Source organism: Papio anubis, chromosome 10 (genome assembly GCF_008728515.1).
Source record: "Papio anubis isolate 15944 chromosome 10, Panubis1.0, whole genome shotgun sequence".
Taxonomy (NCBI): Eukaryota; Metazoa; Chordata; class Mammalia; order Primates; family Cercopithecidae; genus Papio; species Papio anubis.
The window spans coordinates 89,300,460-89,327,988 of NC_044985.1; the positions used below are offsets into that span (position 1 = coordinate 89,300,460).

At 37.4% G+C, this 27,529-nt stretch overlaps 1 protein-coding gene across 15 annotated transcripts in view; it reads left to right on the forward strand.

Annotated features, from left to right (window-relative positions):
* Positions 1–27,529, forward strand: part of PARD3B (par-3 family cell polarity regulator beta) — a 1,095,492-nt gene that overhangs the window by 863,781 nt on the left and 204,182 nt on the right. For all 15 annotated transcript variants that reach the window (XR_002516428.2, XR_002516429.2, XR_002516430.2 and 12 more), the window contains one exon: positions 8,913–9,023. Coding sequence is in view for 12 of the 15 variants with exons in the window: in XM_021924389.2 (XP_021780081.1) it covers positions 8,913–9,023 (111 nt within the window). In the remaining 3 variants the exon portion in view is untranslated. The remainder of the gene's footprint in view (positions 1–8,912; positions 9,024–27,529) is intronic.

The window sequence follows — 27,529 nt, forward strand, 5'->3', positions numbered from 1 at the left end:
ATGCCACGGAATGGATTTAAAAAACACAGCCCTACTGTTGTGAAAAGCATCCTGGGTTTTGTAGCACTTTGCCTCCCTCCTTAAAAGCTACATGCTTAGCCAAGGCAGTGTGGGGGACCAGAAATAGAATTAGAATATCTTTCCTTCTTAATCAAGATTGATTTGCAACAAACACAAATCTGTTTATTATTCTATCAATAATATTAACATGAAAGTGAGTAATGCCCTTAGGGACCCTCAAAAGGGGGTTGGGATGGGAACTCTAATTGGTCAATTTTCACTGAATTTTTATCAGACCCATTAACTCTCAAGTACAATGGAACCATGTGAGATAAACAAGAAAAGACCTTTGTGACACAGATTTTAGAAGCAGAAGCTGCAGTGCACAAAACCATATGAGATTACAATACATGGAAGTTAATTTCATCAGCATATGCATATGCTAATTCAGAACCCAATTTAGAATACATCCGACAACAAAAACCTTTTATAGGGTGGATTTCAGAATCAACTATGGAAATAATAGTAAAGGGCCTATGAACTTCTCTGCCCCTATATTTTGCTTGAGCTATTTCAAACTGTGTAATTTATAAAATGGTAAGGAGCTATCATGCCTAGTTTGTAAGACAGCTAGTTACAGAGTGGACAAACCATTATCCAAGTCCAGATAATACTATGACTGTGAAGTTTGTAGGTTTTCACATGTGACATTGTTCCATAGATGTCAGACTTTAATATTAGCAATGACTAGATGTAGTTTTTTCCAAATGCATCATTGACACCCAAAGATGTTTCCTGATTGGAAAAGGAGCTATACAGATTTTGTTTCAAACTTTTCAGCTCTCTTTGGATTCATAGCTAAGCAGCTATTTGGAACAAGAGTGAATGAACTTTTTCCTTGCCTGACTTTTTAGTTCTCACAGGACACTGCTCAAGATCACTTTTGTATAGTGTGTGCACTAAGAGGATGTAGAAGGGTCGGTGGTAATACCTGCATAAACTGCACAGTGAGATGTGAGAGGAAAGTTGTGGATAGAATGTTGCCTCTTTAAGAAGTGAATTAAATGAGAGAGTAGACGGGAAAAATGCCAGAGGTCAAGCTGTACATATTGTAAATTTGAATCATTCATCAGTGTATGCATGGGAGTCTAGGAGGAATTTGAATGTCATCATTACTTAGAAAAGCCAAGGAAAGAAACAGAAGAAAATATTTGCTGAGAAACTAGAAGAAAACTATTAAGAATAATATTGAAATCTTTATTATATAGGAAACAATAGGATTCTAGGGACTTAGTTGAATCGAGGGGTTAGATATTTACCTGACGATTCATGTTGTTAATGGTTCAATTCCGTGTGCATAGGCTATTGTGATGTGTAGTGGCTGCTCAGTAATGAATAAATGGATGAATGAATGAATGAATGAACCATTATCAAATTCCACTTTTCCAGATGGCTGTTCACAACCTCCCTACCTAGACAATATAACAACAGTAGGGAGGTCTGCATGGGGTGTTTTTCTGTAACCCTCCCTGAGGTTTGTGTCTACCTTGCGTAATTCGATCTTTGATTTCTTAAATTCTAAGAGATCTCATTTTATGGATAGAAACCATTTTTCTTATACATGCTGCATCACATTAACTGATACATTAATTGCCCTGGAATTCCTTTACTTCCCCTTTACCAGCACCATAAACAAGCTAGTTTCCTCTCCCAGGCTGCTGCTGCCCTTTCTGAGTCTCCTTCCATCTAAGACTAGTATCTCCAGAGATGCTCTCTCTATCCTCCTTCCTTATCAAGAACTTTCATCTCCTATGCCAATGTTCATAGCAGCCTTATTCACAATAGCCAAAAGGTGGAGACAACCCCAAATGTCCATCAGTGGATGAGTGGATAAACAAAATGGGGTTATGTACATGCAATGGAATACTATTCAGCCTTAAAAGGGAATGAAATTCTGACACATGCAACAGAGATGAGTCCTGAAGACCTTCTACTAGGTGAAATAAGCCAGAGACAAATGAATAAATTTTCTGTGATTCCACTTATATGAATTTCACATAGAATAGTCAAATTTATAGAGATGTAAAGTCGAATAGCGGTTACCAGGCGCTGGAGGAAGGAGTGGGCAGTTACTGTAGAGTGGGTACGCAGTTTCCATTTGAGATCATGAAAAATTCTGGACATGAATAGTGTGATGGTTTCTCAATGTGAGTGTGCTTAATGTCACTGAAGTGTACACTGAAAAATGGCTAAAATGGCAAATTTTATGTTATGTATATTTTACCTTAATAAAGAGGGAAAAGAACTTTCTTCTTCTCTGTCCTCCATCTCCGAATTCTCAGTCTCTTTTCCTGTCAGCAACTGAAAAGTTCTGTGGTATAACCCAAATTGAAAACCTCCTTCTTCAGCAGCACTCAACTGCACCTGCAGCTACCTCCCTCCCAGCCAACCATCACCCAGTCTGTAATGCTTGTACAGACACTTACACTTACCCACTATTCACTCTTCAGATCATGCCTACATGACTTCTGCTCACACTACTCCGCTGACCCTTGCCAAGGCTATGAATGACTTTATGTTGCCAAATCTAATGAACGCTTTTCAGTCCTCACCTCGTTGGGCATCTCAGCAGCATTCCCATCTGTTGACCTTGTCTGTCTTCTTGCAGCACTCTTTAAACTCTTTTGCAACCAACCACATTCTCTTGATTTTCATTCAGATCTCTTGCTGTTCTTTCTCTGTCTCTGTTGTCCACCTGCCTCTCCCCACACTCCCACTCCTGTCTCTGACCTTTAAGTGTAACAGTGTCTCAGGACTTAGGCCTGAGGTCATCTACTGGAATTTCCCAAAAATATATTACAATAATAATCATGTTTAAAATTGAATTTTTTGATACCTCTTCATTGACTCACCATTTCCAAATCACTATCTTCTCTTCTTAATGGCCATTTCTCTAGTCCAAGTCACTGTCATCTTTCACTCACTCCTGCAGGAGTCCCCCGAGTCAGTTAAATCACTGGTTTTAGTTATGTTACTGCTTTTACTTTCTGCTTTTTATTTCAGCACCAGGATGGTCTTTTTAAAATATTCATCACGTTGTATGATGAAGACAAGTGTTCAACACTTGGTTCCTCTGCCATTTCTCCTCCACTAAATCTATCTCCTAGTTTCCCCACCTAGCTTCTCTGTGCCTTGAATGACTAAGAAATTACCTCCCATCACTCTTAGATTAAACCACAAGCTTCTCTCACACCTGTGCCCACTGGCTTTTCCATCTGCATCCTGACGGAGTTTCCTCTCATCTCCCAGGCTCTGGCCTTCTTTTACTGCTTTGAATACACCAAGCCTTCCCCACTCATGTCCTTTGCATGTGCTGTTTCCTTCACCCTCAAGACTTTTCTCCCACCCTTTGCTTGTCTGGAACTTCTCACTCTTATATTCTCAGCTTAAATCTGTTTTTTCACTGAGGCATTTCCCAATCAGTCACTTCCCTATTATTGTCTCTTCTGACATCCTTTACAGCACTTATCACAACTAACAATTACAGATTTATACTTGTTTGGTAACTGTCTCCTCTGTTAGAATGTAAATTTCATGAGGATATTGTGTGGTTTTGTATGCCAACATAATATTAACCTATATCAGTTGCTTATAATTTCTGACAGCTAGTAGATACCTAACAAATATTTTTTGAAAGAAAGAAAGAGAGAGAGTAAGGAAAGAAGAAAGATTTTCCATGAATCTGTTTCATATGACCTCTATAGAAATGAACAGAGAAATGGACAGGTGTTTTAAGCAAGCTTGTAATTCATGAACATCCAAATTTACATAAAGGATATGTTGAAAGGTGATTTTTCCACTTTACAAAAAAGATCCATCATAAGATTCTTTAAACAGGCTTCCCAGGTACATGTAAAATAAGATTTTATTGATTAAAACCATATGTTTGCACAGAATTTTTAAGGAAAATATCTTTTATATAAAGTAAGGTTGACCTCTAAGCAATTTCCTTAAGGCACCTAGCCCAGAATTGCCAACTCTCAAATTTCTAAGGTAACAGATAATGGGAGGCCTGGAATGCAGTGCATATTTGAAACTCTAGAATATAAAGTAGTAATTTTAGCCATTCAGGGTTCATGACTTTTCTCACAAAAATAGCTAATGGAAGATAAACCTCCACAATTCCTCTTTCTATATCTCAGTAAAAGTAAGAGTGGCTGTGAAATGATCCCCACAAAGGCAGCTACAGAAAGGAAAACAAAGGCTTGGAAAGTCACCAAATCGAATCTTTCCCTCTCACTCTCTCCTCCCCTCCTTTACTGCCACTACTGATAATTAAGTTGTCTTATTGAAAAATGAAAAAGAATTCAGTGTGTTAATAAATAAAATGCAATTAACTTCTCTGGGTCTCAATTTCCTCATCTTAACAATGTGGGAGTTGTTTTTTTTTTAAGATTATTGTTTTATAATGCTGTTCTCGAGCCTACCCAAACTTTACAAAATAAGGTAATTTGTAATCATTTTCTCTGGCTAATAAAATAAATCTCACAGCTATTTCTGCCCTTCTTATTGGAAACTTTAATCAAGGATCATGAACTTTAAATCAAAGCATTTATAATATTTGTAGAATTGCTTGATTTGACTGTTATTGGCGGTTCTTGCTAAGAAGAAAATACTTTGCAGAATTTACTTACAACTAACACTTTTTTTTTCTTACCAAACATATTCCACTGTGAGGGAAGCATAATTAACTACTGCTGAACTCTAGGACAAGTGAAATATTTTAGCTACCGGAAACAAAAATAATTTATTGGGTGTGGTAATAAAGATCAAGATAGGCTAGGAAATGGTTAGTTTTACCCTCCCAAAACAAGATTGCTTTTACCTCAGAAATCCCAAAACCTGCAAATATAGCAGAAATAATATGGGACATTGAAAAAAAAAAAAAAAAAAAGCCTAATACCTGTAAAGCTTTTGGCAAAATTTTTTGCCCTCATCAACCTCCTAAAGTGTTATTTCTACCCAGACTCACCACCATATTGAATATTTTGCCCAAACATTACTATATTTAATGACATTTTAAGCAAAAGTTATTTATCTCAAGTGATGTATTGAGCTATTAACTTCTCACATAAACGTACTTAGAGTAATCATGTTGACCCCTAAGACTCTTCTACATGGGTCTGGAATGCTAAAGAGTGTATTCATGAAAACATTATTTAGCTATCTCCTGCTCTGTAGGTTAAAGAGAGGTTTTGAATGTATCGAGCAAATCTGAATTATATTTGAAAGTTAATGTTCTGGCCGGGCGCAGTGGCTCATACCTGTAATCCCAACACTTCGGGAGGCCAAGGCGGGCGGATCACCTGAGGTCAGGAGTTCAAGACTAGCCTGGCCAACATGGTGAAACCCTGTCTCTATTAAAAATACCAAAAAAATTAGCCAGGCATGGTGGTGGGCACCTGTAATCTCAGCTTCTTGGGAGGCTGAGGCAGGAGAATCGCTTGAACCCAAGAGGAGGAGGTTGCAGTGCAGTGAGCCGAGATTGCACCACTGCACTCCAGCCTCAGTAACAAGAGTGAAACAAAGTCTTGACAAAAAAGAAAGAAAGTTAATGTTCTTATATTTTTGTCTGTATTTTTTCTCTTTTCCCTACATCTATAAATGATACATGGATATTTCTTCAGTGAAAACAAAAGGAATAAATTCAGAAAGGGAAACAGGAAAGAGAGAAAAGGACAAAAAACCAGACTGGGGGATGATAGCATTAAAGCTGACAGTTGGTTCACCAGAGTCCCAAGACTAGACTGGCTACAACCAAAAAACCATAGTAGGAGTAGAGAGAGATGGAGAGATGGCAATGGAGGGAGAAAGTTCAGGAAAGAATACTTGCTGATTGAAATTGTAAGTTGAGAAATGTGCTGAAGACTGGAAGAGGCTTCTAGGGAAGGCAGGACGATAGCACAATTATTAATATGAGTAATGCCACCTTCCAGGTGTGATACTCAGAGCTCCCGCTTGACTAACACACTCTGCTATGAGTCAAATCACAGTCTAGGAAGCTACAAATAGATGCCCATTGCTATGGGATTCTGAAGAAGACAGAAACATGCGCTTGTTTTGTGATTCTTCTATTATTCTGGTTGCTTGAAGTACAGGACTTTCTTCAAAATTTATATGTCAGATCCTCAAGTGAGGAGACTCTGATTCTCTGTGTGTGTGCTGGGGCAGGGTTGGGGGTATTAGGCCAGCCCAAGCATGTATAATTTGAAAAAAATCTAAGAATCGCTGGGCATGGTGGCTCATGCCTATAATCCCAGAACTTTGGGAGGCCAAGGCGGGCGGATCACCTAAGGTCAGGAGTTCAAGACCAGCCTGGCCAACATGGTGAAATCCCGTCTCTACTAAAAATACAAAAAATTAGCTGGGCATGGTGGTGCATGCCTGTAATCCTAGCTACTCGGGAGACTGAGGCAGGAGAATCGCTTGAACCTGGGAGGCGGAGGTTGCAGAAATGCAGGATCACGTATCAGCCCAGTGACAAGAGTGAAACTCCATCTCAAAAGAACAAAAACAAACAAAAATCTAGGAATTGCCCCAAGTTTTTTTTGGGTTTGTTTGTTTGTTTTGTTTTGTTTTTTGAGACAGAGTATCACTATGTCACCCAGGCTGGGCTGCAGTGGCAATTCATCTCTCGCTCACTGCAACTCCCACCGAGGTTCAAGTCATCCTGCCTCAGCCTCTCTCCGAAAGAACTTGGACTACAGGCATGCACCACCACACCTGGCTAATTTTTATGTTTTTAGTAGAGACAGGGTTTCACTGTGTTGGCCAGGCTGGTCTTGAACTCCTGACCTCAGGTGATCCACCTACCTTGTCCTCCCAAAGTGCTGGAATTACAGGCATGAGCCACCGCGCCTGGCCTCCCCAGGTTATTTAGATAGATAGACAGATAGATAGGATTGGAACTATGCACATACACACTTATACACAAACATACACATGCAGTTAAAATTGCTGCTACTTAATAAAAATCAAATAATAAATGGGATTAACATAGATTTAAGAAGAATATTTACCTTAACTAAAGATCATGCATAACTGAGTGACTTTTCCTCCTGGTTATTAATAGAGCACCAGGTCATTTTCTTTTTCATGTTTGTTGGTAACAAGAGCATAAGAGATTACATCTGGAGAAAATGTCTACTGGGAAAAATGCCTGTTATATAAGAATATGTCCTAGGAATAATTCAATTGTGTCTTTTTTGTTTTTTGAGATGGAGTCTTGCTCTGTCACCAGGCTGGAGTGCAGTGGTGTGATCTTGGCTCACTGCACCCTCTGCCACCTCCCAGGTTCAAACGATTCTCCAGCCTCAGCCTCCCAAGTAGCTGGGATTACAGGCGTGTGCCACCACGCCCAGCTAATTTTCATATTTTTAGTAGAGAGGGGGTTTCACCATCAGCCAGGATGGTTTCTATCTCTTGACCTCGTGATCTGCCCGCCTTGGCCTCCCAAAGTGCTGGGATTACAGGTGTGAGCCACTGTGCCCAGCCGTGTCTTTTTTATTTCAAATGTGCAGTTTTCATTTTCCTAAAAGTACTAAAACTATATGGTGTTTTTGTAAAACATCATAATTGCCACTGTGCCCATTTAACTATATACATCCCAGGCACTCAGGAATGCTCAGAACATACTAACCCAAAGAAACCTCCCTTTGTGCGGAATTGTATTATATTTTCATTGTGTTCCAGAGCTGACTCAGGAAGCTGGGGCTGCATTAGAGAGTGATTGTGCATGAAGGAAAGCATACGGGCGGAGATCGGGTTCTAATCTCAGCCCTTCCCTGCCTCTTTTGGGAGATCTTGGTCAAGGTTCAACACCTCTCAGAGCTTTTGGTTCTTCACTGGTAAAATGAGAGCATTGAGCGAGGTGTTCAGTAAGGCCTCTCGTGGCACTGTCGTATAATTCCAGGAGTTTACCTTTAAGTGCCAATGACACTGGAGCTCAGGAAGCCTGCTTAGGAGATTGATCAGTTTTTATTTATATATTAATGATAATTCTTTAGTTTCGCACTCTCTATTGCATTAATAGGTCATCATAATTAGTCTTGAATATTTGTCTATCTAAATAATAAGGAAAATTTTCAAATTATGTGTGCTTAGGCTGCCCCTTCTCCCTTACGTTTTGTTGACACATACAAAGGGAATCAGAATCTCATCACAGGAGGACCTGACATACACATTTTAAAGAAAGTCCTGGCCAGGTACAGTAGCTTACACCTATAATCACAGCATGTTGGGAGGCCGAGGTGGGCATATCACTTAGGGCCAGAAGTTCGAGACCAGTCTCACCAACATGGTGAAACCCCGTCTCTACTAAAAATACAAAAATCAGCTGGGTGTGGTGGTGTGCACCTGTAATCCCAGCTACTCAGGAGGCTGAGGCATGAGAATCGCTTGAACCCCGGGTGGCGGAGATTTCAGTGAACCAAGATCATGCCACTGCACCCCAGTCTGGGTGACAGGGCGAGACTCTATCTCAAAAAAAAAAAGAAAGAAAGAAAGAAAGTCCTACCTCTAAGCAACCTGAATCATAGAAGAATCACAAAACAAGCTGATGTTTCTTTCTCAGACTTCCGTAAAAGCACATGATATTGTGCATGATGCATGATAAATATGAGTGAAAAGAAGGAAGGAAAGAAGGAAAGAAAGAAGACAGAAAAGGGGGAATTTCATAATGGCATTATTTTTCTGCTTTCATTCTCTTATTTTAGTTCCATATTATGCAAAATGATCTTGACTTCCTTCGAATAAAGAAGTATGACTTAATGAGCTCATCCCATAAATATCTTAGCTTTACCGCAAACACAATGTGATTATTGTTAACAACCTTCTCCTTCGTGTTTCACTAGATTTGGAAAGAAGAAAGAGGATAAGGGTGGAAAGGCTGAGCAGAAAGGTGCTCTGAAGCATGGTGGCCTGAGAGAAGAAGAGCTGGAGAAAATGAAAGAAGAGCGTGAAAGGTGAGCAGAAGTGCCGAGACCTTCGTTTTCTTTGACTCTATGGTCTGGGTTTAATTTAGATATTGCAACAGTCAACTGAGAAAATTTCATTTTAAGAAGTATAAGGGTTGACCGATCTGAAAGGAAAGGTGTGTGATACAAAAAGAACCTCCCTTTCTGGACATTTTTATTCTATTTTGAGAAGAAATTTGCTTCATGGTTTTACTATATCAGTGCCTATAATTCCATAACACACTACCACCTGTTTTGACCATAAAAATGCATATTTTCTCTATGTCTTTTTTTTCCCAAAGAAAGGTCATTTGGATATTGATATTTATAACTATCCAGTTCCCATAGTCTGTTCCTAATGTTGGTCAAGCTGTTGTATACCTTCTTAATTTTATTCTGCAGAATCCGTTTGGGTCCTGTAATTTGAGAAGCGCATGTCCTTCATTCTTTAAATGGACACTGTCTTATATTAGGCTATCAGTAAGCTGAAGAGTATGTTGCCCATCTGTTAAAGGGCCGGCTTCATTTGCTGGAATAATGCCGGTTTGCAAGAGCTGGATTCTCCTGCTTGAGGAGCTTAATGTTCCGTTTGGACAAGAGGTCCTTCACATATCTTTGATGTTAACTCTGGCACTTATTGCAAGTGGATGTGTAAATGTCTGAGTTTCAAACATGTAATTGAATATTCGTATTTCTCCTGAAAATTATTTGCCTTCACAACTAAATGCAGCTTAGAGAAAAACTGAGATTATGACAAAACCAGCATATAACTTTAAGTGTTTGATTCTGACTTCATCATGTATGTACTCAGATTTATACAACTTTTCACTTGCTTATTAGTTACATTAGTTCTAATAGTTTCTAAAGAGGCCGTTCTTGTATTGATTTGATTACTTTAGTATGTGTACTAAGAAAATCATATCTATTCATTGTGTTTTCTAGCACAGAGCAGTCCAAGAGTATCAACTGTTAACCTTTGACCCCTATTTTGTTGTCTGTTCCCGTTGAGAAGGCTGACTTTTTCAATAGCAAGGAAAAAAAGCTATTTAGTCCTTTCTCATTTTTGAGAGGTTGATAAGCTGAGTTCTAAGGTCACTGGAGCAGTTAAAAGGAAATCAAGTGTTTTACATTGTTGTTGACTATTCACCTGACAGAGCTATCCTGAAGACATGAAAGATATTCTCCATCATAACCTAAGATTCAGCAATCCTGTAATGTAAAATGTAATCCAGGCTGAGATTTTAATGCATATATTGGCAAAGGCATCTATGTGGGAGTCTACATCATAGATCTTTGCTGCTCCCTCGACTTCTCTTACTGAGGTTACATCCCATGCCTCATCTTCAGGAAACTGAGCTGTTTGCTAGAATGCAGATATCACATATTTGTAGCTCGTACTTGCTTGGGACAGGGGAAAAAAAACTCTTAGTAGCTGGGGAACTGTGTGCCAGCTAGAAAATTGATAACCCATAAAATAAGGGGTTGTCTTTAAGCAAGAGTTCATTTCCTTTCTGGTTTTGCCTTTAGTAGGCAGGTGCCTGAGGGAGTCTTGTTCTTAAAAGCTGAGCTGTAAATTCACTTCAGCTGGCTGTATAGGCTTCGGATCCAATTTTCTTAAAATATGTCTGGTCAAAATAGTGAAAGAACTATACTATTAGCCTCCACTTAGGCCACTTCCCACACATGAACACATAAAACACATCTGATAGGGGTTTCCTAGAGACAACATTGTCTCAATCATGTGGTAGAGGAAGAAGTTGAGGAGTTGATTTTATGGTTGGGTGCTATAGAATTAATGACCAAGGGCATTTCAACAGCTCAGGGGCTGAGAGCCGTGGATGGTGGAGGTGGAGGCTGAACATCTGGCATTGCTCCCAACCCTGGAGTCCTGATCCTTAGCTCTCCATCATCTATGGGAAACCAATTCACAACTCTTAAAGAACTCAGCGAGTGTATCACTCTTCATGATATGGCAATGAGAAAAAATAGAATAAAGTAAGAAATAGTGATAAAAGCTATTATACTTTTCTCCTAATATGTTTGAAATTTGTTTCTTTGATGTGATTCAAGTCATTCTATTGCTTACTTGTCTCATCCTGTCATAAGTTTCATAATAGATTTAGCATATCTCTTAGATTAGCATATCTCATTTTCAAAATATTTAATGCACCTAAATAAAACATATACCATACAGTACTGGAGCCAGCTTGTACCAGCTTATAGGAACCAACTGTTAAACTTTCAAGAATTTTGTAAGCTGGCTGATAAGCCATTGGCAGTTTGACATTGGTTATGGTGAGTATATTTATAGCACAATTTTTTTGAAGAGCTAGTTTACCAGCACACAGCTACAGGTGTGTGACAGCTATCTTTAGTGCATATCCAGGAGGCAATTATCCAAAGAAGAGGCAGGAAACAAAACCCAAATTCAACCACATGATTTCTTATAGCTGAGTTTCTCAAAATGTGGTCCAGGGACCAACTGCATCATAATGAATCATTAGAAGACCTTGTTAAAAATGACGATTCCTGAGCACCATCCCAGACTTGCAGAATCAGAACCTTGGGAGTTGGAGCCCAGGAATCCGTGTTCCATACACAAGCCCAAGGTGATTCGTCAGTAGTCTAAAGTCTGAGAACCACTGACTTGGAGGAACAGAATTTGGCTATAACATACAACTATTCTTATTTAGTGAAAAATGATACACAGGATTTTTTTCTCAGAAGGACTGAGTGGCCCAATCTACAAATATTTTCTTCGTTCCTCATGTGCCTTCTCTGAAATGTCTTTTCTTACTGGCACAATCTTTTGTAAACAAATTAGAAACCTTAGCTCACTCAACTAAGGGAATACGGATCACTTGCCCCCAGCACTCCTCATGCATATAAAACTTACAAAAGCAGTATCAGTTCATTAAGAAAGTTTTGGAAACATAAAAAGGATAAAGACTATTAAAACCATACATAACTCTACCATAATCCCATAACCACTACTAATATTTTATAATCCTTTTTCTATGCGTATACAGTTGGCTCTGTATCCATGGGTTCCACATCTGTGGATTCAACCAACCGCAGATTAAAAATATTTAGAAAAGAAATTTCACAAAGTTCCCAAAAGCAAAATTTAAATTTGCTGTGCCAAGTACTACATTGAATCTATGCAAAAGAAGTGATGTGTAGGCACTGTAATAGGTATTATAAGTAATCTGGAGATGATTAGTGTATGAGAGGATATAGATAGGTTATATGCAATTGTTACTCTATTTTATATCAGGGAGTTGATCATTCACAGATTTTGATATCCACAGGGTGTCCTAGAACTAATCCCCCATGGATATCAAGGGACAACTCTATGTTCTTTGAACACTTGATATCCAAAACCTACATCTATAACATTTTGCTTTTTTCATAGCATTATATGTTGAACATTTTTCCCATGTCATTAATGTTTTTAAAATATGTCATGTTGATCACTGCCTAATAGTCTATGAGATCAATATACAATAAATTATTTACCTTCCATTATCAAACATTTATTCTGTTTCCATTTTTATCTTTTTTTAATTTCCTTTTTAAAAAAAATAGAGACAAGGTCTCTCACTACATTGTACAGGCTGGTCTCAAATTCCTGAGCTTAAGTGATCCTCCTGCCTCAGCCTCCCAAGTGCTGGGATTACAGGCAGGAGGCACCATGACCAGACTGTTTCAATTTTTCATTGTTTCAAATAATACTTGGATGAATATCCAGGTACAAATGTCTTTATAAGTTACCTCCTAAATCGTATAATTCCTATTGAAGTTTTAATTTCCTTGTGATTGTTTTACCCTAGGATTAATCTAACCTCAATTCTAAATTTTAGGGTTTTATATTATCTCTCCCCATTCATCTAATTGTTTTTTGCTGATTTTCATATCTCATTTTAAGTTATCTACATTTCTAATTCCTGATCCGGAACCATTTTGCTGCTATATATGAATAGTATATTTATAGCTACATGTATGGAAAAAGTCCAAAAAGCCATAAAAGATGAGTTGGGTTACTAGATTAGATTAGAGGAAGGCAGAGTCTAGAACAGTGATTCTCAATGGGAGGGGGCAATTTTACTACAAGGGCATTTGGCTATGTCTGGAGATATTTTTGATTGTCATAACTTGGGAAGAGGGGTGAGCAGTTACTGCCTTTTACTAGGTAGAGGCTAGCAATGTAGCTAAAAATCTTATAACGCACAGGCAGCCACCCTCCCCAAAAAACATGAATCATCCAACTCAAAATGTCAATAGTAGAGTTCGAGAAATGCTTTTATAGTCTCCAGCCTTCACAAAGAGCAAGGTACTCTCCTAGACATCAGAATTGCATTGTGTCATATTTCCTGTGGATAATGCAGAGGAATCTGGATCAGATGATATAACCCTAGAAGGATTATTAGCTATTTGAGAATGGTACCCAAACATTACTTATGAATATCCCATCAATCTAAGCTTGCAAGAATAATTTTTTTCATTAAAATTTATTTTTAACCTTGGCCTGCTGGGCATCGGCGTTAGTGATGGTGACCTGTTGATCAGATTGTGGATGCCACAAAACTTCAGTGGTTGACAATATGTCCAATGACAGAATCAGCAGGAACAATGGACTGAATTAAACAAAAAGAAAGTTAATGGAAATAAATGTAAAGACTTGCATTTAGGTCCGAAAATGAACTACACATACACAGGATGTGGAAGGTTTGATTTAATACCAAATATATGAAAAATTTGCCTGATGGTTTTAGTTGAGCATAAGTTTAGCATGAGTCAACATGTGGATATGCCTGCCAAAAACTTAATGTGGTCCTAAGCTACATTACTGGAAGTTCATGTACAAAATAAAGGAAGCAACAATAATTCTAATTTTACACTGCTCAGATCACACCTGGAATATCCTATGCCTCTCTCTCACGCAGAGAATGTGGGTACTAAATCCAAGTCTTATTAAAAATGTTGAAAGACCTGAGAATACACAGCTTACAGAGTCAAGACTTTGTGAATTTCTCATGCTTGGAGACCTGTCACATAGAAGAGAGATTAGGTCTGTTTTGTAGCACCCATTTTATTCCGTTCTACTTTATCAGTTTATTTGCTTATTCATCCATTCATTTATTTACTTTATTGACAAATTATTTACTTAATATTTATTTTCTTATTTATGTATTTGTCTCTTGAAGATACTAATGGAGCATTATTTTAAGAGAGGTAGTTTTCAGCTTAATGGAAGGGAAAAGTCCTTAAAATTAGGGTGCAGTATGAAGCAGTGAGTTTGTTGACACTGGAACTGTTGAATAAGGAGCTAATGAAATGATTACATTTAGAAAGCATTAGTTCGTCACATAAATATTGGACTAGATCAGAGTTGTATAAGTTTCAGTCACTGATCTATTTCCTTTATTGTCTTAATTATATTTATACATAATCAAATAAATAAAATACATAGCTATGTAAGTTAGCTTATCTAAGTACATTAAGCCACATAGCACCTAAAATCTTCTTGTGTGTGTGTGTGTTTTTTTTTTTTTTTTTTTTTTGAAGACAGAATCTCGCTCTGTCACCAGGCTGGAGTGCAGTGGCATGATCTCAGCTCACTGTAACCTCCACCTCCCGGGTTCAAGCAGTTCTTCTGCCTCAGCCTCCCAAGTAGCTGGGACTACAGGCACGTGCCACCACACCCAGTTAATTTTTGTATTTTTAGTAGAGATGGGTTTCATCATGTTGGCCAGGATGGTCTCGATCTCTTGAAATTGTGATCCGCTCACCTCGGCCTCTCAAAATGCTGGGATTACAGGCGTGAGCCACTGCACCTGGCCTTCTAGGGTATCTTAAATGCTACTTTGTCCTTAGATGATCTCTAAGGTTCTTTCCAGATATTCCAGTATAAGAAATATCTAAATATGTTAAGTATGGAAGCATTTACTTTTACTTTTCTAGAGCAATAATTATTGAACTTGCCATGGCAGTGGTTTATGGTAGTGCATACACCATTGTTACCTGAGTGTATAAGCCCAAGTTTCATTCTCAAGATTGTGTGGTAGGATTTTCTTAATCTCATATAAGAGATTTCTGAGCTTATGATGTGTCCCCTCCTCTTAAAAGTCAAACGGTCTGTTGCAATGAAGCCCTGCATTAAATAAACTCATCATTTTGTTCATGCTTCAGTGAAATTAGCCATAATAAAAGATTAGCTCCACAGGCCCATATTCATTGCTAGAGATATGAACCCAGTGTTATATTCAAAGATGATTTCTTCCAGCATTTTTCAAACTAAATTAAATTAGCATTTTTCACACATTCAGATTATGTAAATTAGCATCCTGAGCTGCAAGCAAGAGATTGTCTTAATATGTCAGTAAGTATATATTGTTGTTGTTTAATTCTAAGACCTAAGTTTGTAACCTTTTACAAAGTATGAAATTAATCAGAATCTTGGCCCTGTAAAATACCAAACTAAATACTTGTATTCCTAATACCGTCTCAAAAATCCAGTGGAGATTGGTTAAAAGAAAAATATGTCTGCCTCCTCATCATTAATTTAGTATTACTATCCTGGGAAAAATATCTCCACTGACACCAAAGACTTTCTTCCATTGAAGTCCCATATTGCTGACCCTGAAGTAAAACTTCAGTAAATAAAGTTTTCTCCTAAAAATTGAAAAAAAAATTTAATAACATGAGTTATATACTCCAAAATCTCTCATTACTCTTATACCATATCAGAGTTTATTTTGCAGGAAGCTCATTTGTTCTATTAATTAAACATTGCTTTCATAGATCTTACTAGAATCTTAGCAGAATACAGGAGGAGATGAGAGAAAAAAAAGAGCCAACCTCTTCAGCTTCAGGATTGAAAAGTATGAAAACATATGGCTCTTGTTTTCAACAACTAGCCTGAACGGAATGTCTAAGTGAGAGTGAAGCTAAGATTTAGGAAAGTTAATCGGTTTCAGTGTCTGAATTCAAGGTTCTTAGTTTTCTTTCCTTTTGGGAAGCCTTCCAAGAACTGCAGAGACTTCTCCCTTGCCTTATCAGCTGAGCTGCTTGTGGCCTGTTCCCTTTAGTTTAAATCAATACATGTGTTTTTGATATTTGGCAAACCAAGATTTAATTATGCAGCTGCAAGTTCCCCACATAAACGAAATGCATCTTAGAGATATAAAAACATTCAGAAACCATTTATAGTTTGAGAATTCAAGTGGGTGAAAATCTATTCCCAACCTCTCAGCATTTTATTTAATTATGGAGGATTTTTATGTTACTGGAAATTGAAATGAAAACCAGAATAAGGCTAGAGTTTATCCAACATTTGTTCATATTGAAAAATGAAGATGCTTATTAGAGTTGAAGAAGGAAAAGGAAAGTATTACATTCTGGAATTAATATTTTGGTTGTAATCTACACACATATAACGCTTCTAAATATATACAGCAACAAGTGAATTGATAGGATTTTGTCATTATTGTACCCTCAAAAAAGGATGTATTAAAGAAACCAGAAGGTTGATTTCTTTAATTTGCCAAGCGATTCTCAATAATTAATTATTTACTGAACTTAATAACTTTGGCAGTATTTGAACTGTTGAAAACACCCATGTTTTGGCATGATTACATACACATGATTAATTCAACATGGTTTTACTCGTCACTGAATATCCCTATCTTTTGCAGTAGAATTTTCTAGGTCCTGTGGTTTGGGTAAAATGTTGGAATGATTCCCAGTTTTAATAGTCCCAATTTATTATTACTACTGAACCCTGATCAGATCATGGACTGGATTAGATCCCAGTTTTTCAAAATGCCCCAATTTATGGCTCCCTTAGAATGCTGATAAAAATGTGTATTTGAATAAGGCTTTGGTTGGCTAAAAAAGATCCAGTTAATTACTTTTAGATCCTTATTGTATCATCACTGCATGGAAGTTATGAAAAATCTTACTAGCTGGTGTTTCTCAGGACAAGCTCATGTTCTCATTTTATGCTGATAGAAAGAAGCTATCAGATTTCTGTTTTTCATAGTACTAGCCAACTCAGTGAATGAAAAGAGATCTTTCTGTATCCCAGTGATTATGTTGATGCTCGTGTAAAGGTAAGAATATCCATCTTTCCTAGAATGAGAATTAAAAATAGAGAGAAAGAACATAAACACAATGGCATAGTAGCCGTACACACCCACTACTCTTTATTCAGGGGCCATTTTTCAAACTTTGCCTCTGATTTAGAGAAGTTAGGGATTTAGACACAGCTGGGGGTGAAGGTAGCGTTAATATCTATACATTTATTTGATCTCTGTAACACCTATCTTCTCAGAAATGCTTGCAGTCAACAACAAAACTTGGCACATTACTGTATTTCTATAGACCAGAGATGGAAACACCTACATCCTAATGCCATGCCAGCATTTTTTATGAGCCAAAATCCTTTTATGGGACTTGAATCAATGTTAGAAGTGCTGTATTAGCAACTGCTTGTCAGCCGAGCTGGATTAATACATAAAATGAATCACTTGACTGGCATGCTTTCCAACAGTCATTTAAGCAAACTTCTATAAAGTACACCAGCTCTTTACAAATTGTTTTAAATAATTTTAAATATTTTTAAAGAATTCAGGTACCCTGGAGTGACGTATTACTTTATTGTATGTAGTTGTAGGGCTGTTGGAATAGATTCTGAAAATAAATTATACTGAATTACCTAGAATGATTCCACAGAAATGTTTAGAGTATCTGACCTGATAAAAATGTGGAAAGAAATTTTAAATTTCGCTGATCCAGGATATTTGGTTGCAATATAAGCGTATTAAATAAAGAAATAAATACTTAATATAATCCACAATTTTTTTGTAATTCACTAGATTTTATGCCAATCAGAGATACCAGAGCTGTATCTCAGAGATACAGGTTGAATATCCCTTATCCAAAATGCTTGGAACCAGAAGTGTTTCGGACTTCGATTTTTTTTTTTTTTTTTGGCATATTTGCATTATGTTTACCAGTTGAGCATTCTGAATCTGAATCAGAAATGTTCCAATGAGCATTTCCTTTGAGCGTCATGTCAGTCCTCAAAAAGTTTCAGATTTTGGATTTTCACATTTGGGATGCTCAACCTATACAGATAAATTTGCTTTAATGAGGATTAAATACAGCAGTGGCAGAATTTGAGAAGAGCATTTTCTGTGAAAGCTTTGGGGGACTGTAAGTAGGTAGAAGGCCGTTTGGTGACTAGAATTTAGAAATAAGAGCTTCTGTTTTATTATTTGTTTTCATAGCATTGGATAAGCCACTTTTGAGGATGTATTCTTATAGTTTCTCTTTTTAGTACCATGAAATAAAATGGTAATCATAATACTTAAAGGCCCCCGTTTTCTGTATTTCATTTGGATAAAATGCTTTTTAACTTCTAAGTTATTTAGAAGAAAAAACTTTGCATAAATAAAAGTTTAGTGAACCCAGAATATTTTCTGTAGGCCAGTTTGGGGCTGGATAATATACTAGTAATCTTAATTTGCTGAAAGTGCCCTGAAAACTGTGGATATATCAAACTTCTGTAAATCAAATATTTTTAAAAAATTTGTAAGTCTCTCATCTTCTTTCCTTATTTGAACATTTGTTATATCCTGCTTTGGGAAGCTTTCATGACAGGCCAGGGTTAGTTAATGTTCACATAGGTTGGCAAACTCTATGTGATTTGAAAGGATGCTCAATCTATTGTCTTCTGGAATCTTCTCCCGCATCTCCACACCCAGCCTCCAGCTGCCCCATATCCTTCACATAGAAATACTAACCTAGGCCTGTGATTTACAAATTCCAAACTTTGAATATGCTTTTTCTGTATTTCCTGGACAGCTGTTTACAAGAGTGGTTCTCAACTTTGGGTGATTCTGACCCAGTGGGTATTTGACAATGTCTGAGAACATTTTTAGTTACCATACTATGGGGGAGGTGCTACTGGAATCTAGTAGGTAGAACGCAGGCATCTTTCTCAGCATCCTATACTGCATAGGACAGCCCCCTGCAACAAAGAATTATCTGACTCATGATATGACTTGTGCCAAGGTTGAGAAACCATAGATAGATAGATAGATAGATATAATATAAATATAATACTACAGGTATTTTAGTAAGTCTGTAGTTGAACCTAAGGATATGTATTTTGAAACTATTTCTCAAGTGATTGTCATTTATAGCCATGTTTGGGACCAACTAATGTAGGTGATGGCCCCAGAGAGGTGCATGGCCAAGTGGAAAGATTACAAGGCCCAGGAGTGGGTTAAAGATGACTCTGCATGAACAAACTTAACTACTTCAAGCCTCATGTGTTAAGTGAGAAACCCGTCTTTCAGACTGTTGTGAAAATTAAAAGCACTATTTACGAAGCATGCACTGGTTCCGTCTAGGTGCTCGGTGTTATTTTCTGACCTGCTTTGGGAATTAAAATCCAGATAACCCATGCAGTAGCCTTTGGGAGCCTAGAATGCTCTGAGACACACCATCTGTGAAAGTCGCTGAATTGGATCCTGTTATGATGAAGGAGGCCAAGTTGAGCGCAGACTTTGCCCAGCTGGGAGTCATGCCAGATACTTCCATTCAAGAAGCTTCTCCTCATTTTTTATTGATCATCGGTTGGAAGTTGCTCCTCAAGCATAGTGAGCTTGGCATGAGATGGCAGCACAGTAGTGTGGGGGGTGCTGGCTGCAGCCAGTTCTTGGCAGCACTGGAAACACATTCAGGGAGAAGGGACACAAATGGTGTGGATGACTGCCAGCCTGTCCAAGTCCATAGGGCGTGCGACTGCAGAAAACACTTGTAACCACGGTCATTAAATTCACAAAATTCTCACATTTCCATTCTATATATTACATTAAGGAGGTGGCAACTCCGATCTGCTAATATTTGGAATCCAGTCTTTGGAGGAAATGGGATGAAAATGTCCTTTTCTTCCCGTTCCACTCTTTCCCAGCTACCTGCCTTTTCCCTGGAGTATAATTACTTAACGACCTTACAGTGTGCATCTGAAGGAAATTCACATTGCTGTTCCAAGGAATCTAACCCCTTTCCCAGGCACAAACTCCTGCCTCTTTTTGCTTTGTGTCCTTTGTTAGCATCTCACATTGAGAGTTAGAGAGGCTGAAGTGGTTTGGGCTGTGCACAGAAGTGGCACAGAAGTCTGCTTCTCCAAGAAATCATGGAAAAGCCCCCTCAACCATATTAAACAACAGTAACAACAATGGGCTGTTTAGATGGAAGATATAAGTATTCATGTTCTTGGAGAAACTTACATAGATAATTTCTGGAGTTATGATTTCTTGAAGCAGAGATTATTAAATTATGACAGGTTGGAGATGAATGAATCAGTGATAATTGCTTTGATCAAAGTCATTCCTCTCTCTCTCTCAAACCTTCAGTGGCTCTCTGTTGCCTAGTGCATACAGTTCAAACTCTTTGTCATAACATATCTGAGTTTAACCTTTCTAATCATAATTTCCACCCCTGACAAATATGACCCCTATACTCAGCCAATCTGGAATGTTCATACTTTTTGAGATTACCAGTTTCCAATCACTGTGCCATTCCTAGTACCATTTCCTCTGTCTGGGTTGGTCCAAATGAATGGAAGTTCAATGAAACTTCGCTTTCTCCATTATACCTTCCCAAACTACCTAAGTTGGAAGAGAATTATTCCATTACCTATCCTGGGTCAAGTTGCTTGATTGTGGTAATTTTTCAGTTTCTTTACCTACAAAATGGGTATATAACATCATAGCAATGTCGTGAGGATTAAATAAGACTCTGAAGTGAAGCATTCAGAATAGTGCCAGACACAGAGATTGCCAATAAATGGTGAACTTACAATTTTTCTTCATCTTTCTTTGAAAGAGAATGAATATGAGTATCAAACTGTTGGGTTTGAAGCCTAGCTCTTCCCTGTACTAGCTGTGTGATGGTGCATGTTTTGAGAAAACTTTCTGATCTTGATCATTTGAAGAAAAAAAAAAGGATAAAAGTATCTAGCCTTCAGAGTTCCTATAAAATTTACATAACATGAAATACTTAAAGTACCTAGAACTGTACTTGGCACATAATAGACACACATTGTGATTATTATTGTTGTTATTTTTCTGCATGGAATTGTAGATGTTTGTAATTAACAAACATGCCTTCTCTCCCTTACTACCTCACCATTTCCTTGGGGTGAGGATGACGTTGTAATCATTTTTCTGTTTCTCTCAGCATCTAATACATTATGTTTCACAGAATAGGCACTCAATAAGTAGTTGCTGAATAATGGATGAATGAATGAACAACTATAAAACCGTACTGATTTTAATTTTATTTTTCAAGTGAATAATTGCTACAATGCAACTAAGAGCAGAATAGGCTAAATCAATGGTTGACAAAGCTATAGCATTTAGAGATATAAGACTTTCCCTGGGCTATGACGTGGTGTCAAGAAATATGAGGTTATTTGTAACTGGCAGTAGGACAGTGGAAATGGATCACTGAAGCATAGTGGCCAGTCCATCAGGACTATCAACACTTGTTTCCCTGTGGCTAAACCAGATCCTGAGAGACACAGCCTTGAAGTGAATGAAATTTCATCCACTTCACAGGGAAATGAAAATGCTATGGGCCCAGAGAGCGGTTGTTTGTTGTTGTTTTCAAATTGGGCTTGTGTCCCCATCCTCTTTCATTGACTTAAATTTAATCAGCTGAAATTATTTTTAAGTACCATTTATTTTAACCTTTTAAAATGGAAGATACGCCTTTTTAGGGAAAATTGAATTTGGTTATATGGATGAGACACACTATCCTTGGCTTATTCTTTGTCAAATGAGGATATTTTTGTGCTGTATTTTGATATGATTCAGTCAGAATTCATGGTGCTCATTGTATTTTGGGGGCAGGCATAAAAAACTAGTGTAAATGGAGGATCGTGAAAAATGGCAACAGCCATTTGTGATGTATCAGATGCCATCAAGCTACTCTTTCAAGGAGGCAATAGAACTAAACTCCAGGTCCATGATTAGGAGTTCACATCACAATTACATTAGAGCCTTTATCTTACAAAATATTTCTAATCTGTACTCTCCTGCAATTACCTGTCTTTTCTTCATGTCTAAGTCCTAATTCTCTTAAAGCATAGATTGTAACTTGTGTCATTTTCTTACATCTCAGTAAAGAGAAGATATTCAGTGAAGTGCTGGTTGACTTAAAAATATAACGCAGTATTACATTTTGAATAAATTACTTAGATAATTTCAAAAGCTGACAACATTTTAATAATCAGTAGGAAAAGAATAACTATCTATTAAAATATCTTGCCAAACATTCTTGCTTATTTTTGAAAGTATAGTGGCCTCCTTAAAAATTACCTTGATTATAATAGTATGCACCAGTTTTTTAAAGTAAAGAACAAATGAGTAGATGAGGAATTGCTTAGACTAATCATTTTTTGAAATAATAGTGGACTCTATTATTGACAGCATCAACAGCTAATTAAAAATTCTATTAGTGAAGATGTAAAAGATGGCACATTTCCAATCTAGATTGACACGGAGGACATAGACATAATTGATATTTGTTCAATAATCCTAAGATGTTTCACAGTCTCTAATAGAGGCTGTGATTGCCAAAGAAAGTTTCAAGTGCTAAAAATATATATATTCTAGGCACTTAAAGATATTTTCAGATTAAATAATGCACCTTTGCAAAAAAAAAAAAAAGTAAGATTTTAGCTGAATGAGCATCAGAGGATATTTTAGTGGGTTGACTTTGTTTTAAAAAAAAAACACAGAGTCAAGATATGGTATAATTCATATGTTTTTAATCTGGTTATAGTGGATGTAATAAGAAAGTCAAAAGAGGATAATTTGCTAGTTGGACTCTTAAATTTTAGAACTGCATTTTGTAATGGTCACATAAATGAATGCATATTGAAAAAATCTGCAATGACCATTAAATATTCCACTTTGGAAAAACAAGATCACAGCTTTAGCAAAATGCTTCAATATTATAGTTCACTGCTTTTGACAATATTAAACCCAAATTGAATATGTTTCTATACAGGATATTTTCACCCAGCAACTTAAAAATGTGGCATAATAATTTTCCTAGTTTTGATAGTCAATTCTATTCCCAATAATTATAGATTTACCTCACCAATTATTTTAGAGGATGAACAGAGAAGTAAAGCCTTACAAAGAAAGGTATTAAAGGAAACCAGAACATTTTACAAAATGTTAAGAAATGAGCACTTAATTCTTGAGGAAGCATAACTCATCTCACCAGCAAACAAAAATCCAATGCCAAGAAAACTGACATTATGCTAAAATGTTCACTGCCTCAAGTGTGTATATGACTTAAGGTAAAAATGGATGCCTAATATCATCAGTGACCAATTCATGCCATCGAATGAAAAATATTCAGAGGAATAAGCACACTTTACTGAAGCTAGTTGTGCAATCCTCATTGATCAATTTGAAATAACCACCACAGATATCAATTATCTTGGAACATACTACTCTTGCTCACATAAGCTTGACTGTGCCTCAATTCAAAGAAATTTTTTTAAAAATTGTGACATAATAAACTAATATGATGTGTGAACCAACATGGGAATTTAAGTTCTCAAAGATACATTGAAAGATTTTGCCTCTAAGCAGCAGAAACACATTTTACTAAAATCATGCCAACTGACACAGGAAATTTGAGGAAGATCTCCAAATATCACAGATTAAACCCAAAATATGTAGTATGTTTTTACCACTTTTCTAGGGCATTTGAAAACATGTGAAACTATGTAGAAATGTATATGATTCTATTTACACATTCATTTTTACATTACCTTATAATCAGATGACACAGGAAGGGAATTTTTTTCGTCTGAAGGAATATGAGAAACAGTTTCAAGCATAGACTAACTGAGGAGTAGGGGGTTTTATTTTATTACTTTGTGACATCCTGAGGGCACGCTTCTGGTATGAAGAAAGCTTAGCTTTCTGAAAGTATTCCTGTTTGTGAGAATATCATTAATGCTGTGACCATGAGTGTACCTGCATGTGTATGTGTGTCTTTGTGTGTGACATAGTTACATAGATCAATAATATGTATATAGGCTTAACAGTGTCTGGTAATACCCTACTACATCCCCTTGTGAGCATCTAATAACCATTCCTTAATGAATTGGAAAAGTATTATTTTAGTTAAATGAATGATTACATACTACCTGTTTTCATGCTGTATAAAAGGATACCAATGAAGAGAATTAGGTTCTTGGAGAAATAGGGAGATGTTGAAAAGCAATCAAGAAAAATGTTGGGGTAAAGGGACTGGAACACCTGCGGGGAAGGCACCACTCCTCCTTGCATATGTCTTCATCCCTGACAATGTGCTAAGCCCTGGGCCTGCAGGTGAGCAGCGTGCACGAAAGTGGATTTGTTAATTCTCTGAAAAGAATACAGCTGGCTGGCTCAAAGAGTTAAGGCAACATGCTAATAAGGCTGATATCATATAAACTATGCCCCTTTATGGATGATTGATACATTTTAAAAAATCACGTAAGTATCCACTGTAGTGCAAGCACTGTAATAGATGCTAAGGACTCAAGGATTAATTTTTTTTTTTAAGGAGAAATAAGATTTCTTGGTCTTCTTACAAGGAGCTCACAACTGCACCTCCAACCCCAGGTAAACATCTAAAAATATATTCTGTTGGACCTTCAAGCTAAGGGAACAACTGAACCTTTATTTTCAGGAGGAATACCTGAGAGATCACCAGAGGGTAGAGCAGACTTGTCATCTCCATACACAAAAAGTGACATAGTCTCTCTCATAGTTTACTGGATGCCTCTTTTTGTATCTCATCCTCATGGCCCCCAGCCTGATCTCCACCGGCTGGAGCCTTCCTTGCAAGATCAACCCAGCCCCCTTTACCTTTCACTGAAACACCAAAATGTTTCTGAATCTGCTCTGCATTTAGCAGTTGTAGGCACCCTGCAGATGGGGCCTCCTCTGGAAGCTGGCCTTCTCTGGGAACCCCCAGCGGAGGCCTTTATTGTGTCCCACCCACTTTGTGTGCACTTGAAAATTTAACAAGCATGTGTTTTCCTAATAGGCAGTACTCCTTGGATAAAGTATTGTTAATCTATATCATCTTGTATTCTCTTGTGTCTTTTTTTCTTCTTTCCTCATTTTTCACATTTTCTCATATGAAAGGTCACTTTTACTTGGTCACTTCAGTGGAATAGTTCCCAATTTCAGGCCCAAAAGCTTATAAGAAAGATGTGTATTTTGATGAATTTTCATACTTTTGATCATCTGGAGAACTAACGTAATCTGTTTTAGGTCCCTGGACCTTTTTCCTTGAGATGTGCTGTCACACCTTTGAATCTGAGGTTAAATCGAAGTATATGAAATTTTCCACTTAGAGGATTTGGGTAGATATCTTCTGCTATGATTCACTTTTGACTTTTTAATTATTTTGGGCCTGAACTCTTCAATCATTCAGCAAATATTAATTGAGCATCTAGGCACATGAGGGAAATGGCAAGATGTGTAAAACACAATTTAGTCCCTGCCCTCAACAAGTTCATGATTAAGAAGAGAGCAGAGAGACCAACACACAACTAATGATAATAAAGCTGACTGTGATCAATGCTGAAAGGGGGTTTAAAGATGCTATATGATCACAGAGAAGGCAGCCAGGAGGAAACAGTGTTGTAGCTGGGACAACAGAACAGACCCTCTTTATCACCCAGTATTTCCAGACACTTGCAATGAAATCATTAGATTCAATTATAAAGGACAACTTAACTGTGCAGCAAATTAAAAGAGACTTTAAAACATTTAAATTCTTAATCCCATCAATAATACATGATATTTTTGCTGCTAATAGAGAGAAATTTAAGACTCAGGGAAAATTTTCATTTAAAATCTAAGGGATTTTCCAAGCAATCAGGATTTTTTTTCTATTACAGTTTCTTTCTCTAAAGCTGACAGAATATAGTAAAAAGTTTAGGGCAAAACTTTCAGGGAAAACAGCAGTTGAGACAGGCAGATAACTTCGGGTCATAAATTTATATTACTAAAGATCTATTCTGCAGACACATACAAAATTTATTTAAATATTTTAAACTATAATCTTAGTAGCCTAGAATGGCCCAAATATTTCTGTACTTATAAGTGGGTTACAAACTATCCATTTGTATACAGTACTATGTAATATATATATACAGTAATACAGCACTGATATGGTTTGGCTGTGTCCCCACCCAAATCTCATCTTGAACTGTAGCTCCCACAATTCCCATGGGTCATGGGAGGGACCCGGTGGGAGGTATTTGAATCATGGGGGTGGGTCTTTCCCATGCTGTTCTCGTGATAGTGAATAAGTCTCACAAGATCTGATGGTTTTATAAAGAGGAGTTCCCCTGCACAAGTTCTCTCTCTTTGCTGGCCACCATCCACGTAAGATGTGAGTTGCTCCTTCTTGCCTTCCGCCATGACTGTGAGGCCCCCACTAGTCATGTAAAACTGTGAATCTATTAAACCTCTTTTTCTTTATAAATCACTCAGTCTTAGGTATGTTGTTATCAGCAGTGTGAAAACAGACTAATAAAGCACCATAGTAAAAAATAGTGGAGCAGGTTGAACTTTCTTTACAGTTTTGAAAAACTGAAGAAGCCAACCAAGGTGACCAAAGGTCAGTTTCCCCCCATCTATTGACATAGATAAGGAGGCGGACCCCAGACTGCCGGAAAAAAACAAGTTCCATATTACATACAAGTCACTTTCTCTTTAAACTTCTCAAGTTGGTAATTATCCCAAAACTTCATTAATCTGCAGTCTCTTCTGAACACTCCACTAGTCAGGAGGGAAATGGGGAAAGGGAGAATCAGGAAGAAATAAGAAACACTTCCCAGTGCCAGGCACATAGTGGACTCTCAGGAATGTGCATTAAATGGATGAGGTCAGGTCACAGCTAATATTTAGTTACTTCATTGTGATTCCTCCGTACCTCAAGGGTTACAAGATGAAAACTGCAGTGGAGAAGGATGGTCTTCAAGTGATGTCCCTCCCTCTTCAAAAAAAAAAAAAAAAAAAACTGTTCAGTGAATGTGGTTAAAGCAAATTAAAGGATTAGTATATTTTTGAAAGATTTGCGGCCAAGAGATTCAAACCAAAAGCATTTGCTGCTTTACTCTCAGTCAAACAGAAAATTCAATTAACCATAACACACCTGATCCCCTGAGCATTCTGGCCAATCTGGGTTGTATAGCATTGATTAAAAGTATCTACTCTCTGTCTAGGGTTCCAGGTGGAATTGAGAAGGAGCTAAAAGGAGCTGTGTTTATGCTTTTCAAGAGCTACTAGTGATGTGTGCATGTGAAGACTGCATAAGTATCTCTCTGCTCTGCTCTCTCATCTCCCCTGTCTCAGATGTGGATAACTGTTACTGTTATTCCTAACAATTGTTATTTATGTGCCAGCCAC